We start from the raw sequence: 15,820 nt of genomic DNA, 5'->3' as shown, positions 1-15,820 counted from the left end.
AATGGAAAAAATAAGGTGGACAATGATAAGTCTGGAAATACGTCGTAGACATGATACAATAAGGCAACTACCTTTAATTGGAGTTGTTTCTATTAATTATGTAAGGTCAAAGGATAATATTTTGAATTTGCTAAAAAATGGTTAAATAGAGAGTTAGTGAAGAAATCATCTCAGATTGAAGCCCTTGAACAAATGAGTAAATACAAAGGAAATCCAACCTAGTTGACTAAAAATTCCAAGATTTAGGTTCAAAGAGACAACCTAATTATAAAGACTTGACGAAATCACTTTGGGAATATCATATCTAGTTCATTCATCTGATGTAACATTAATGTCTATAAGGATGAAGGATAAGTAATAGACTTTTAATAATTCTTGTGCATAAAAAAATCAAGCGAAGTAACGTAAGTTACTTGCAATAAGGAATCGTCTATATGAGAGAGAAGTTGAGCCACTTCTAAGGAAATTGTGTGGGGATTAATTCTTAGAAATTCTCGTAGAACCAAGTATATGTTTGTGGCCATAAACAAAAATAATAATGAGAATTGAATTGTGTTAGGAAAAAGTATGGATGATATATATCATCATTTACATAAAATGAAGAATAGTTCAAGGACATCGTGTCCATCGGTTAGCTAGTAAAGCAAATATACATTCACAAGGGAAGGTATCAAAGGGTAACTCCTACCAATTCTATGCAAGTTTCAACTATTGAACTATATTACCAAGTCTTTATTCTCCCCGTTTTCCGTATTACTCCCAATTTTCATTTATGTGGAAGATTGTTAGAGCTAATTTTGACATAATTTTAGGTGGGACCCATTGGTTCAATTTGAAAAATCAAAGTTGATCCGCATTCTCCTCCTTAAACACAATGAAATTATATACTTGTAAAAAATGATAAATGGATGAATAAGAATTTGGAGTTCAAAGTGGATCATTGGAATATGGTTTATGTTGAAGGGAAAACTATATTTAAGTTTGTCCCACATGGAAAATTTACGAAAGTAATGACTACTTTATACATAATTGTAATTTGAAATGATGTAATCATATGTAATATAGATGCTCTTTCTAAATGCGCAGCCATGGGAGGTGCAAATCAAGGATTAAAATTATACATCTAGCATTGAACTTGTGTACAGATACGATCTGCGTACACGAATGTCGGATTGAGTGGAGCAAAAATTGGCCCATTAGAAGTGTCCACGTTTTGCTTTTATTTCCTAATTATTTGCTTTCTCCAGCTTACTTTTTAGCTTCTGAACCTATTGAAACTCCAATGGTTATTCCCATTATAGTATTAAGTAAACGACTTATTTATGGACGGACTTACCATTCATGGGGCCAAGTCTATAAATGATCTCATTTTTATGTTATTCCACATCAGAAAAATTTCATACTTTTCTGCATAATTTTCAAATTAGTGTTGTTCCTAAAATTTTCATTTTTGCATGTGCCTTGGTGGTACTGTCCTGATATAAATTCATATCATCGGAGTAGAAACTGAAGTGATTAGACTCTACTGGTTTTTCTTTATATCTTGGGATATATACGCTCATATGAAGTTTCAACACTTATGGTGATAATGCAAATCTGTTTTAAGGAAACTATGTAATGCACATGCCTAAGTTTGCGAATCCATTTCCTTTTTGCAATTAATATATTGTTGCAGATTTAATTAAGTGCTTCTATTCAGTTTTAGTTCATAAAATTATTGTTATATTCTGCAATTTTAGTAAAATTACCTGCTTATGTTCTTATTGTAATTAATAAAATTATATTATTATGCAATTTTGGCTAACAGTACGTTCGAATCCTACTTTGAGAGAATTGATTCATTTTGAACTAATGAACTTCAGTTACGAAACTAAACACATTACCAGATGGAGAGAAAGAACAAATTTGCTGTGAGTTGAAAAAAAAAAATGTAAATCGAGCCGAGATTGGTATTTAGTAATATCTAATCTACATGCCCACCATGTAAACAAGTTGCAGATTTTATTCTTTTATTGCCAAAACATTAAAATACACAATCAAATTGCAGCACAAAAATATTTCAGTCGAAATATTTTATTGTTTGTCTCTTAAAATTTTGTGGGGGTAACCTTAAATTACCAAGGAAATTACTTCAGCTTGAACCTCTGTATGAAAATGAGAAATTCATATTGGAATCAAACTTTCTATCGATCTCGGAATTCCATGAATGAACCTAGTCTTTTCTCGAGCTTGAACAATTTTTACATTTTGGAGGTTTAAGGTAGTGCAAGAAGTTTGCAAATCAGATCATTCTGAGTGTATGCATCGCCATCCCCAATCCTTTAGAATTTGTGTAGAGAATAAGTTGAAGTTCTCTCACGCAATCCATCATTGAGGGTCTCTCTCGACTTTCTATTCGGACACAACGAGATGCTAGATTTGCAAACATGATTACTGATTCCAACGTGTATGAACCTCGACTCATTTCGGGATCAATAACTTTCCTTAATTTCTTCTTGTCATTCAATATGTGCCTAACCTGCAACATTCAAGTGCATCAGTTGATCTTATAAAACATATTGAAAGTTGTTAATTGTTTTCCAAAGAGCCACGGTAGTTTAAAAGTTGTTTCCCAATGGCCAATGAACTTAAAAAATAAAAAATAAATAAAAATGATCGTATTGTTTGAAATCCTTCATGCCGGATTGTTTGAAAAACTAATAGTTATGTTGCACTATCATCGTATCGTTAATTATCAAATGGAAGAAGGATCGAGAGATGGAAATAATATTGAAACTGCTATGAAAAACAACATTGAAACTACGATGACCACTACTGTATACAAAACATATTGACATCATCGGATTTGGATATAAGTTTAAAACTTTCTAGGATAAGAATACTCTTATTGTACCTGTAGAACTAGGTTCTGATCATTTGGTCCTTGGTCAAGGTCCACTGCTCTCCTTCCAGTCAAAAGCTCAAGCAAAACAACTCCAAATGCATAGACATCACTTTGTAATGTGAGTTTTCCTGTCTGTCATTTGATGAAATAGAATTAGAGGACAGTCCGTTTAAGACGTATTCGGTACACAGTAATAGAAGTCGATGGACATGAACACTATAATAAACAAGATTTTAACTTTTTTCTCCTTTAGAATTTAATTGTTGTCTAATCAAATTTACCAAACAAGCCATTGAGTTATTCCTTCCTATCCGAAGAATTAACCACAGAAAGATCCTTACCAAAGTATATTCCGGGTCGAAATAGCCAAAAGTACCAAGCACTTGAGCTGTCACACAAGTCTCCTGGCCTTCTGGCATCAACTTTGCGAGACCAAAATCCGATATCTGCTTAAACAATCAGTAATCAGAACATTGCAACAACTCTACCTTCCCAGAGATCAATTTTCGGGGGGCTTCCGTTAATCTTATTAAACGAGTTCTCTTCTCGTTAATCTTATTAAACGAGTTCTCTTCTATCTATAGATCATGCTAAAAGCAACAAGCCCAAAATTTGTAAACGTTAAATCGTTTACCTTTGCTTCATAGTTGGAATCAAGTAGAATATTGGTCGATTTGAAATCCCTATGAACAATAGGAATTCCAACAGCAGAACTTGAATGGAGATACGCAAGTCCTGTTGCTGCTCCAAGAGCCACTTTTAGCCTCAAAGGCCAATCCATCTTTACTTCTCCAATTCCTAAAATTCAGTCGAAAGACAATTAGGAGACAAGTATGTCGCAGTACTAGACACGACCAGACAATATGATTTTAAACTTACATATATATATATATATATATATATAATACTGTCAAATACTGTACAATCTGCCTTATTAAACGCATATTATTTGTTAATGAACCAACCATTTAAGGGATCTTGTAGGTTCCCTTTGTGCATATATTCATAAACCAGAAACCTGTGTTTCCCATCTGCACAATATCCAATTAACTTTACTAGATTGGGATGGTCCAATCTGCTCAAAATATCAACTTCCACACGAAATTCGCGCTCCCCTTCTGCTTCTTTGAATGCAGGTAAGTCCATTTTCTTGATTGCTACTACCTTTTAACGCAAAACAGATAATTGTGATGTTATGATAAATGCAGTTGATTAGGAGTTTTAATGATTTAAAATTTTAGATGAGATGGTTCGATCTAATAGCAACTGGTAAGGAGTAAGAATAAATAAATGTTAAAATGCACCTCTCCAGATCGAAGAATGCCTTTGTAAACTCGACCAAATCCTCCTTTTCCGAGCAGATTCTCATCACTGAAAGAACACGTTGCCTCCTCCATTTCTTTGAGTGTAAAAACTGAAGATGCGTTGTGCCTTTTTGCAGGTGGATTCCTATATTCAATTTGCCAACATTCTGCAGTTTTATATACCCCTAAAGAACAGGATGTTTTCCAGCAGTAAGAACCACAATTTCAAGCCCCATGAACAATAATAATATCAGAAAACAAGCAAAGCACACGCACAGTTATAATGGTCCACACTCAAGATCAAGCCTAGTAAAATTCTTCATCTAGTAGGAATATTAAGGCGACCTAATAAGAGGTCGAGGAGTTGTACAGTATGATTAAAATCTACATGGTAAAATAATCAGAGAAGAAACTTACAAGGATTGCTATGATCTTCTGATTTACTTCTTCGGCGCTTGTTCCATGCAGAAACTAAACCAAAAGGCATGATTTTTGCTTCTTATTTAGATAAAAACTATGAATTACACTTCATGCATGATTCATGAAACTGTTAACTGAAGACATTAAAACAATTCAAAAAAAAAAAAATCTTGAAACATGAGAATATCATAAATTCTTTTCAAAACACAATCTAAAAGTTTAAAAAAGAAAAAAAAGAATATCAGATGATTGCTAAAGTATAACTAAATAATCTCAAGTCAAATCAGGTTCAAGGAGAGAATCGAGACAATACAAAGTATTTAGCAGACAAAGATAGTATTAAGTAGTACAAGAATCTGGTAGGAGTACGTATAAAGCAAGGGAAAATGTTAGCTTTGTGAAATACTCAAACATAATCAGCCTCTACCAACCTGAACTTCTCACTTGAAGAAAAAGAAAAAGCAAGAAAAGAAAAAAGGTAGTACTACTTGCTTACCTTTGAAAGAGATATGGTAGGTTATGAGGTCAGAGCATGTTTGGCTAACCTCAAAAAACAAAAAAGTTAAAATTAGAAAGTAAGTTTTTGTTTCTGAACATGGATGACGTGTTATTTTTTCTTACTTTTAGGTAAGAGAAGTTTCATATTTTGACGGTAATCTTAGTTTAGTTTCAAAATTGGTAACTTAGTTATTTTATACTTTAACTCATAGATAGGATAATCGCTTCAAAACTTACTTATTTACTTATAAGTGAAAAATTTATGCTTAACCAAACATGCTCTATGTTTGAAAAGGAAAGACAATCTGCAGCCTCTTCCTACAATAATTTTTTCCCTCTTATTCTGTTTGTATGTTAGAAAAATTAGGGCTGTGGTTCAAGGGTAGCTTTCATTGGTTTACAAGATTTCTTCCTCCTCAAACTTTCTAGTTGCTATGCAACAACTACAATAGTAATTACTCAATGGGATTTATTTTTTTCTTTCTTCTTCTGTATTATGTTCGTAAAATAATATTTACAAATATTTTCATTTCTACGTATATATATACACACTAGTTGCTATGCAACAACAACAATAGTAATTACTCAATGGGATTTATTTTTTTTCTTTCTACTTCTGTATTATGTTCATAAAATAATATTTACAAATATTTTCATTTCTACGTATATATATACACACTAGTTGCTATGCAACAACAACAATAGTAATTACAATAGTAATTACTCAATGGGATTTATTTTTTTCTTTCTACTTCTGTATTATGTTCATAAAATAATATTTACAAATATTTTCATTTCTACGTATAATCTAAAACCTTAAATTGTTATATGTATAAAAATTTTGTCCCATCTTATGCGGGATGGAATTTGTTTTTCTCTTCAAAAAATTAATGTACACATTTTTCATTAATGCAAAGTGAAGAGATTTGAGACCAGACCTTAACGAGATCCAAATTTATTTACTTGAATTTTGTTTGACATTGCTTATATGATCATGTATGGACAAAACAAATTCTTTTATCCCTTTTTCTTAGAAAATCAGAATGAAGTAGTGATGGGCTTGAAGCTTGGAGTTAGCTCATGGACTTCTTTAATCGGCAGAGGGAGTGGTTCAATTGGACACAATAAGAAAGGGGAAATTTTCATAAATAAGAGATTAAGAAAACAAGTTTCAAACTTCAAAAATCAGATTTTTATTATAATATTTTATGATTTAATTAATTAATTAATTACAATTTAATTAGACACTTATTATTTTTTGACCACATATCAGAAATCTTATTTCACAAATTATTTTACAATCACAATTCAAAAAATTTCTAGGTCATAGTTTGCTCATCGATCACAAATCAAAAAATAAATTAGTCACGGATTAATTTTTATTCACAACTTATCAAATTATTAGTCACAATTTAATTTCCGACCACAAATCGAAAATTTTATAGGTCATATATTATTTTTATATATTATTTTTATATATTATTTTTCGATCACAAATTATAAAATTTATAGGTCACAGATCACAAATATTATAGGTTACAACTTATTAAACGTCATAAATTATTAATTTTTCAGGTAACACATTATTTATTGATCACAATTTATCTTTTTCATTGGTTACATGTTGTTTATTATTGGTCACAAATTAACTAATTCACTAGTCACAATCAACCAAATAATCTGTGACCATCACCAACACTTACGACCACCACTTCAACGTTACCTCCAACAACACTACTACCACTGTCACCGCTAAAACCACCACCACACTAGTGTCAAATTAACCAATTTATTGGTCACAACTTTTAGTCAACCAATAAAATCGTCACATACACCCACACCCACACCTACCACTAGCGACGTTGCCCATCGCCACCACCATCAACATCACCACCATTATAACATCGACAGCATCCAAGTCGCATCCCATCATTGCAAAGCACCACATCACTGCCAACAACCACCAGCGATGCCTTCCACTACCACCACCGTCGATATCACCACCACTACAGCATCAACAGTAAAACCAACACTACCGCTACAAGCGTCGCATCTGTGACCAATAAATAGTGGTGTTGAGGCACCACCATCACACACCAAACTCCAAAAACCATAGTCTCTTATGCACCACATGTGACCACCACCCCCACCACTACAAAACCACCTCAAAAATACCACAATAACCACCACAAACCCATCACAAAAAAAGCCACAAACCATAAATCTATCTCCATCGCCACGCATGGCACGCTCTTAAACCATCATCTCCATCTAGACTCGTCGCTGCACTCGGTCGAATATCTAACATGATTCGTCGATGTGGGCAACAAACTCAAGTGTCGTTTAGAAGCGACGGCTTCGTCGCTCACATGACTCATAGCGACGATGGATTCTAGTGCCTTTAGTCCGGTGGCTTCGAGTGTCTTCAGTTTGGCGACAATGCTCTCAAGTTGAGAGGTGAGGGATAGAGAGAGACAAGTGAGGAAGAGTGAGGAGATGGGGACTGCCGTCGCTGAAGAGTGAAGGATAGAGAGAGACAAGCGAGGGAAAGGGAACGGATTGGGGCTACGTCTGGGTAGTGGGCAAGGTTTTTTTGGTAATTAGTTTATTTAAATAATTAAAAACAATATGAATTTTGAAATATCAAACTTCCCATCTGATTTAGGATTTTTGAATAGTTAAAATATGGCTTTGTGTAATTTCCACATAAGAAAGTTGTACATCTAACAATAATCTAATTAATGGACATCATCTATTGGGGGAAAGGAGATCAAGATATGAATTTTAAGGATGTGGATTTTTTTGCTAATTAACCCCTGTTTGATAGTCATTATTTGGTCAAAATAATATTTTGGATAGTGATTTTTAGGATAATGTATGGTTAAAAAGTAGGAAAAAATTTTAGGTTTACATATAGAATATTTATTATGTGAATGTGATTGAAAATAAATATGTAGAATTTTTTTTTTTCAAATAATGGTTATCAAATAGGAGCTTGGTTTTGTTTTGAAAACTGATTTATACAGTTTAAGATTATTGAAAATTACAATCCTAATAATAATGGTCTAATTAAAGGAAATGTTGTAATTACACCCTATTACCATATACTCAGGTGAGGGTTTTGTATTTAAAATTAAATATTGTTATTTAGTACCACTTATGCTAAAACACCAATTTAAGTGTCATAATGTGAGAGGATCAATTGAAGGTGGAGTTATGGAATTTATTTAATTGTGTCTATCATTTAATGTCACTTAGATGCCATTTAGACCAGTGTTATAGCACCAACGCTGCTAATTTTCATTGCTATTTATATTTAAGTTGCATTTTATTGCAAGTATGGAACTTGTATGAAAATAAATAAATTGCCTAGAACTTATTTTTATGAAAATTATTTATTAGATGTGTTTGATTGTTTTAATTTTCAAGTTAGAAAATGTTATATTTTTATGGAGATTATTTATTAAATGGTTTGCCACAATACCAAAGAGTAATACTATTTATTATCATGATGATGAAATATCGATATTGTGGCAATCTATGTGGGGATAATGGAATTGGACAGTTCAATTTTATGAGATAGAGAGGGAGGAGTCGAGGTCTCTCTTGAGAGAGAAATGTGAGGGATGATAGGTTGTCACAACTCCGATGTTTTATATCATGATAATAAAAAGCATTACTCTTACTTAAAGAATGATGCTATGATGAAACATCGATGATGATTAAGTCTATGTGGAGTAATGGCCAATGGGATTGGACAATTCAATTTTTATGAAAGAGAGTGGAAGGAGACGCGCTCTCAAAAGAGAGAAAAATGCAAGGGATAAAGAGTTGCTGCTACATCACCGATATTTTATCATTGTGATGATAAATATTATTACTCTTACTTAAAGGAATATGCTATTTGGACATTCAAAGTGTATATTAATGTTTACATTGTGTGAGATATAGAATTATGTGTTATTGATTGTTTTGAAAATTGTTGAAATCAATGACAAAAATGTATGCCGTCTCACACACTATCAAAAAAAATGTCAAAATTATTGTAACTATAGCAGGACTATTACTTAAAATGTGGTTTCACGTTTGTTACGAGCCCATAGCAGCTAGGGCTGTGCTTGTTGGACAACCCCCTGAAGCCCTTAGCAGTTAGGGTTGTGCTTGTTGGACAACCCCTGGACGTCGAGAGGGTTATCCAAGGGGCTTTCCCCTAGCGGCTAAGCACCTTGAAGACTGGATTTGACTTGGGTTGATCATATTACAGACTTTTAATCCAAATTCGAGGGCTGTTTGGGTATTTTATTGGGCACGGACGTCAAAAGAAATCTGAGGACTGTATAAAGAGAAAACCTTCACTAAATAAAATGAAGATTCTATACCAAACAATTTATAATCATAAAGGGAATATTCATATCGAAATACACAATTCTAGGGGAAAATTTTCAAGAAACTTTTGGAGGCTTTGAATGATTTTAAAAAAGACGAAGATGTTGTTCGAGATCGTCAAAAAGATTCAAGATGTAGGTATCAAATTTTATTCTAAATTATTTAGATTATATATCTGATATTTATCTTGCATTTCTGTGATGAAAACATGATAGGATAATCTCTGATAAAATGTCATAAGCTCTTTGATTAATTAATTGCTCATTTTTGTTTAATTCTTATTTTTCAAGTAGATTGTTTGTTAATCATGGCGATAGGTGATCATCTTTGTGACTAGAAGCATATTTATATGTTCGCATAAGTGTAGGATTGATTGACGACTTCAAGAGGCGCTATTAATTGGGTAGTTGATATATACTCACCCTAGAGAAAATTTGGTTATAAAGATTAAAGCATTTAACAATGGTGGATTTGCAATCCTAATGCCTTTTGTGATTTGATTAATTTCAAGAATCTTTTTGCTTAATTAAATAGATATGATTAAAACAAAAATCAAATAATTAATTGTATATATCTCTTGATTAAGAATAATTAATTGTATATATCTCTTAATTGTATAAATGCGAAAGTCTTGTAACGATGAAAACATCACAATAAATAATGAATTATTCTATTTGACCAAGTTCACATGGGTTTTTCCGGGACAAACTTCCTGCCAATGGGGGGACACATCCCGAAAAAACATGGCCCATGTGGCCCTGGCCAAGAAGCAAGGCTCATATATAATAACTATATACAATTTGGTTACTTGAATAAAGATTTATGTAATTTCTTCTTACTCCAAAAGATTTGTTGTGTACAAACCCACCTGGCATAGTTTCATAAAGATATAACAAACTATAAACTCACAATCTCTCCTTAAACATGTGATATACGTTTCGAAAGTAGTAACACTTGACAGTATAATGAACAATATTTGTACCATTCGATTCTTGTCAACAAGCATGCCACGTAACTTTTCTTAGAATAAAAAGAGAGATAAAAAGGACCCATGTCTCTTCAAAACGATTGCTCAAATTTAAGATTGAGGGCCCTGAAAAGCACACCCTTCCAATCTTTTGTACAGTTTATTCACATGGAAAAATCATAATCTTGCATGATTTTTTTTGGCCTAATTCTTTGATAAATGTCATCAGGGTGTTTTTGATTTTTCATACTTGTGAGTACTCTTGCAGAAGAGGGACCTTGTCATCTGGTGATGATAACGGATTTCCACTGTTTTTGTGCATTTCACCATCCTCTCTGGCTTGTCCCCACATCACTGTGGAGTAGCCCACTCCACAGACAATAGCACCCATCATGCTGCATAAATAAGCACCATATAAGATATAAAACATATTTTTCAACTGAAAAATGAAGATAAATTGATAGAGAGCATGATATGAAATATTGACATTATAATAGCATTTCCATTTTTGCACCATGCTTGGTGTGCATTTGGCTTAACAGAAACTAATATGACTATCGTATTAAATAAAAAAATTGAAATCTTATGTATCCTCCGTTCATTAGGAATTAAAATATAGATTATAATTTGATTCAAAGTTAACAATTAATTTTAATCGCATATTCATAGAACCCAAAACTTTTTAATAAAATATTTCATAAACTTTTATTAAGATTTACGAAAAATCTGATTTTAATCTCCCACCAAGTAGGGCTTCGTATAATGATGATTCTATGATTCTATCTATTATGTACTATGTACCAAACATGTACTTAGTGAATACAGAAAATCAGCTAAAATTACTAATAAGGGTTCGATTCCCAGCGTAAAGGGTACAGTTCACAGAATAATTCATTTAGTATATATCTTTTCTTTTCTTTTCTTTTTTTTTCTTTTTGCAAATTGTAGAGAAACTTTCATCTTCCATAGTGAAAAGTATCTGCAAAGAGTAAACAGCCAAATGCACTCGCAAAGAGAAGTCCCACTGGCTTAAATATGGACACAAAATAAGGGCCTTTCATACGAATGCACCATATGTGGACACTGCTACGGATCAAGCTACTAAAAATTGCCTGTAATATGTACATAGACATATAAGCTAAAACTATATACATCTTTTGACATGGAAAAACTAATTATAAGTTCAAATTTAATTGACTTATTCTTACTGTTAAAATGATTACAAAGAGCTCCAAGTTAAGCTCCAATCTCCACGTGCTGGGATCTCGTTCTATAAATGCAGCAAGTACAGCAGATTGGATTGTTCCAAATAATCTATAAAAAGAGATTATTTTCATCACTCGTGGGTATATTTTGACAGTTCCCACCTGACTCAATAGAATAAGATGAAAATAGGAGCAATTTAATTAAACATTGAAGATTAAATATAAACAAAAATACATATGTTCCTCTCTAATAGTTTAGTTTTTTATTCAATAGAGTAGGTGATGCTTTGGATTCAAATCTTGTGGTCATCTATTTATGTAAATTTTAAAATAAAAGGATGTGGGATGTAAGTGATGGGCTGTTGAATAATAAATTTGAAGAAAAATGTGTTCGCTCTCTAAAAGTACAAGTTTTTAAGTGAGATAATTTAATACAAGTAGATAAAGAGATATTGAGCGCAAATCTCGTTATCATCCATTTATAAAAATTGTGTTCAGTGTCAAGCTTTTGAGAAAAAGATAAATTTGATAAGTACGTGAAGGGACTGCCGAACGAGATGGTTCAACCAAATTTACACTTTCATTTGGGGAAGAAGTTGGCTAAAAAAAATTTGAGAACCCTTAAGAATGAATGTTTTGTACCTGGATAAGGTTCCATACTGTAAGTGCTAACGAAGAAGCTGCAAACAAAATGCAACCAAGAACCCAATTTTCATGGGTTGACAAGAACACAAAAACACGTTGCCGCGGTGGCACGGCCAATCATTGAAGATATAGTGCCGGAGATGAATGATTCTTTACGGTAGGACCCCTATAGAGAGTGAGTAATGTTGCTCCCATAATCGATATGAAGGTGCCAATTAATCTTGCTTGGCTGCCAGAGCTTTTCCAATTGAATTTTTTTGTCCTGTAGAAGTATAATGACTATTAGCATAATTGTTATGGATTAAGCTAAAATTCCTAATTCCGGAGACACTAATAATGAAAAAAGGCAATTAGAAAATGAGCACATGAAGATTGGAGTGAAGGTGGTGTCAAGGAATGCAAGTGTAAAGTTCAAGAGTCCAATAATATTCTCAAGCAATTATAAGAGTAATACATCATGTACATGACTATCCATTTCCATTTCTGCATGGAGAAAAATATCAATCATGCTACATATACATTATGTTTGACATAATCCTCAAGGATGGCAGTTGGTTGAGTTTGGAATTTCGAGTTATATTATTATTAAAGAATAAAATACAAATTCAAAATTTTAAAATCCAAAGAAAATAATGTTAAAACTAACATTTTTGTCCTTCTGCACGGGGCAGCATGCCCCCACCCTGCAAACTTGTCGGGACGAGTTTTTTTGGCCCCATTCGAGGCGGGGCGGGACAGATTTTTTTGCCATTTCTAATAATCCTTGACATCATATCATGCGATGATCTATTATTAATCAACTTTTTAATTCAATCATATCTTATCAACACCTATTGTGTAACATACATTATAGCAAAATAGCATTATTCGAAAAATATTTACCTTGTCGAACTTCTTAAATATTTAAACTTTTAGACGATGTAACTTAGCAACAAATATCTTGGTATTCAAAGGAATTTTTTATTTTATTTTATTTATTTATTTATTTATTTTTGTTGTTAAAATAAGGTCATAAAGAACAGGTAAGATAATGAAAACATGGATTAAATTAAATAAGGTTGGCCTGCCTTTTTTTTTTCCCTATTTATTTCTGATTACTTATAAAACCACAACAAAAATTTGACTTTGGTGATGCTATTAGCAATATTCCATGTCTAAACATTTTTTTTTGGCTAACACCAAGTCTAACTTCTTGCAACGAAGTATTAATTAGAGTTTGTATGCAAGATAATCTCTCAGGCTGCATTCAATCTGCAACAAATTAATCCAGTTCTTGATTAATAAACTGCTGGTATCTTATTTGCTGTATTGAAATAATTTTAGACACACAGCAAACATGTTATGTTATCATAATTTAGCCCCACATAGCATATACTTGTGGATATCATAAACTCCAAATTATTCACGTTCAAAAGAGAGTGGCCTACCATTTCGAAATTAAACTTTATTTAATTCTGGGCTTGTGTCATGGAATCTTTATTCAAAACTTAAATCAATAATTGTGGGTTCATATCAACCGCAATTTTTTTCCCCCTTATAAAACATTAAAATTTTGGAGTCGAGTTAGTAATTTTAACCGTTTAAACTTTGAAATCATTGTTATAAATCATGTGATTTAACAAGTATTAGAGAATAAAGTTGTGGGTTTTGAATATCATTGACACTCGTTCTTGGAAACTAAACATTTGTCGTCTTTTTGAATAGGAAATGAACTCAACCTCCTCATAAAGAGTTTAAATTAAACTTTAACAAGAAACTGGCTTGTGTTCCCGGGATATAGCATGAAAGATGTTAAAAAAGATGAGTATCCGACCCCTTAGGTTCTAAAAGTTTAAGTTTGAGAAAGAACCTGAGAATTATAGCAAGAAGGAAAGATATAGCAGGGATTATGTTCGCCATGCCAATTGCAACAATTGGAGAGCTGTAACTTAAACCAAGAAATGCAAGGTTCTGTGCCATTGTCACCCTGCAAGGTTAGTTCCACCAAAATAATAACTTAAAGTTGGCTGAACTTATTGATCGTCATATCGTTACAACGTCATTAACTTGATATTTTATCGTTCTATATCATATTGAATCCTTATCAGGCACGGGAACAAAGAAATAGATCAAACACGAGAGAAAACGAACCCGATTAAACCAAGGAAGAATACTCGAACGAGAAAAGGTAAGGTCAATAATGGCATTTCCGATCTGCAAAGAGATAAATCATGACATGAATTGTCTAACTAGGGACTAGTTAAAGCTTTAAGCATGCATGCAACGATTATCCCAATTTGCCAAAAAGAATTGACAGATACAATGATAGAAGAAGTGGTGGTAGAAGATGATTGGATGGATAGGTTAACTGTATTTTAATCAGTCTAATAATAAAATGTCACGTGACATTATATTAACTTTTCTGTCAAATTTTTCTTACATTGTAGCGTGATTTTGTATGCAATTGTGTGTTAGAAAAAAAAATTTATTTCAATAAGAGTCATCAATCTCATTCCAAATCCCATTAAACAAAATCATTCAATAGAGAAATAAGAGATATCTAAGTCTACGTGAATGTAAGAGATTGAGATCATACGTATTTCTATCATAAAGAAAGGAATAAGGAAGCAATATGATAGAGCCAATTGCATTGGTGTAGACAACAAACACAAAAGGGCTCATTCCTTTAGAAATGGCGGTGCTAGCCAATATAGTCAAGCCAATGGTGGAACCCTCCACCATTACCATCGAAGTGGATGGCACAATTTCGCCTAAAACAGCCATGAAACCCATCTCTCCGCCCCGTCTCAGTCTCCCTGAATATTGCTTTTGCCACTCGGTCTCTCTCCTTAAATACTGGGACGTTAATCTTCCTATTCACTCTCAAATAGGAGAGAGAAAGAATAGAAATAAGAGTGTAACCCTTCATGAAAAGTTTAAGCTACTTGAGACGAGAATAAGTAACTCGAGTGTCCCATGCAGAGCTAAAGAAGGCAATATATCATATTTCTTTTTATATAGATTTTCTGTCATGTCTCGGGCAAAACTTGTGAACATGTTCTTCTACTATTTGTCCCAATAATGATTAAAATTATACTGTCACCTGTTTCATTTAGATAAAAATCAGTTTTTTAATAAATTTCGATAAAATTTAATGAAATATATAGTTGAAAAGTTGTAGATTTCATGAAATATATAATTTAAATTAATTGTTGACTTTAATTTAAATTTTAATCTGAACCAAACATGGTCTATATTGATTGAAGTTTGCAAAGACCAAGAATGAACATATATAAGGGGGAAAAGGTTAAAATTTGCGACTATTTTCTTATTCAATTATGTTTTTTTGCAATATTTTCATTACATATCGGTTTATATAATCAATTTTTATCAAAATTAGTGCACATATTCTCCTATTATTGATCAAAAAATTTATGTAATCAAGTCACTACATGTTTGGCACACAATACCTTGCAGAACATGTTTAACAAAGAAAATAAATTAAAATATTTTCATCAAGTGTCTTACACAT

At 32.5% G+C, this 15,820-nt stretch overlaps 2 protein-coding genes across 2 annotated transcripts; both read right to left on the bottom strand.

Annotated features, from left to right (window-relative positions):
- Positions 1-1,984: 1,984 nt before the first annotated feature.
- LOC111395545 (probable serine/threonine-protein kinase PBL28) lies at positions 1,985-4,998 on the bottom strand. Its single transcript, XM_023021573.1, has 7 exons — positions 4,606-4,998; positions 4,189-4,373; positions 3,850-4,048; positions 3,519-3,682; positions 3,226-3,330; positions 2,894-3,016; positions 1,985-2,518 (listed from the first exon to the last, which is right to left on the bottom strand). Exons 1-7 carry the CDS (start codon positions 4,673-4,675, stop codon positions 2,282-2,284), a joined length of 1,083 nt encoding a protein of 360 aa, XP_022877341.1. The 5' UTR covers positions 4,676-4,998; the 3' UTR covers positions 1,985-2,281.
- Positions 4,999-6,773: 1,775 nt separating this feature from the next.
- On the bottom strand, positions 6,774-15,072 carry LOC111404978 (WAT1-related protein At1g70260-like). The gene is given in 9 exon segments (XM_023033700.1): positions 6,774-6,858; positions 6,954-7,112; positions 10,720-10,854; positions 11,414-11,571; positions 11,668-11,826; positions 12,307-12,571; positions 14,159-14,275; positions 14,440-14,502; positions 14,885-15,072. Coding segments are annotated over 9 exon segments (1,329 nt in total).
- Positions 15,073-15,820: the final 748 nt, after the last annotated feature.

The sequence above is a fragment of the Olea europaea genome, chromosome 1 (assembly GCF_002742605.1).
Source record: "Olea europaea var. sylvestris chromosome 1, O_europaea_v1, whole genome shotgun sequence".
Taxonomy (NCBI): domain Eukaryota; kingdom Viridiplantae; phylum Streptophyta; class Magnoliopsida; order Lamiales; family Oleaceae; genus Olea; species Olea europaea.
Note: the sequence above shows the minus strand (reverse complement) of the source record. Positions and strands in the feature narration are given on the sequence as shown.

Coding starts and splice junctions, on each gene's coding strand:
- LOC111395545 (XM_023021573.1), bottom strand. CDS start 4,675: ATGCCTTTTGGTTTAGTTTCTGCATGGAACAAGCGCCGAAGAAGTAAA. Junction 4,374..4,605: donor AGAAGATCATAGCAATCCTT/GTAAGTTTCTTC, acceptor CCTGTTCTTTAG/GGGTATATAAAACTGCAGAA. Junction 3,331..3,518: donor ATTCCAACTATGAAGCAAAG/GTAAACGATTTA, acceptor TTGTTTAAGCAG/ATATCGGATTTTGGTCTCGC.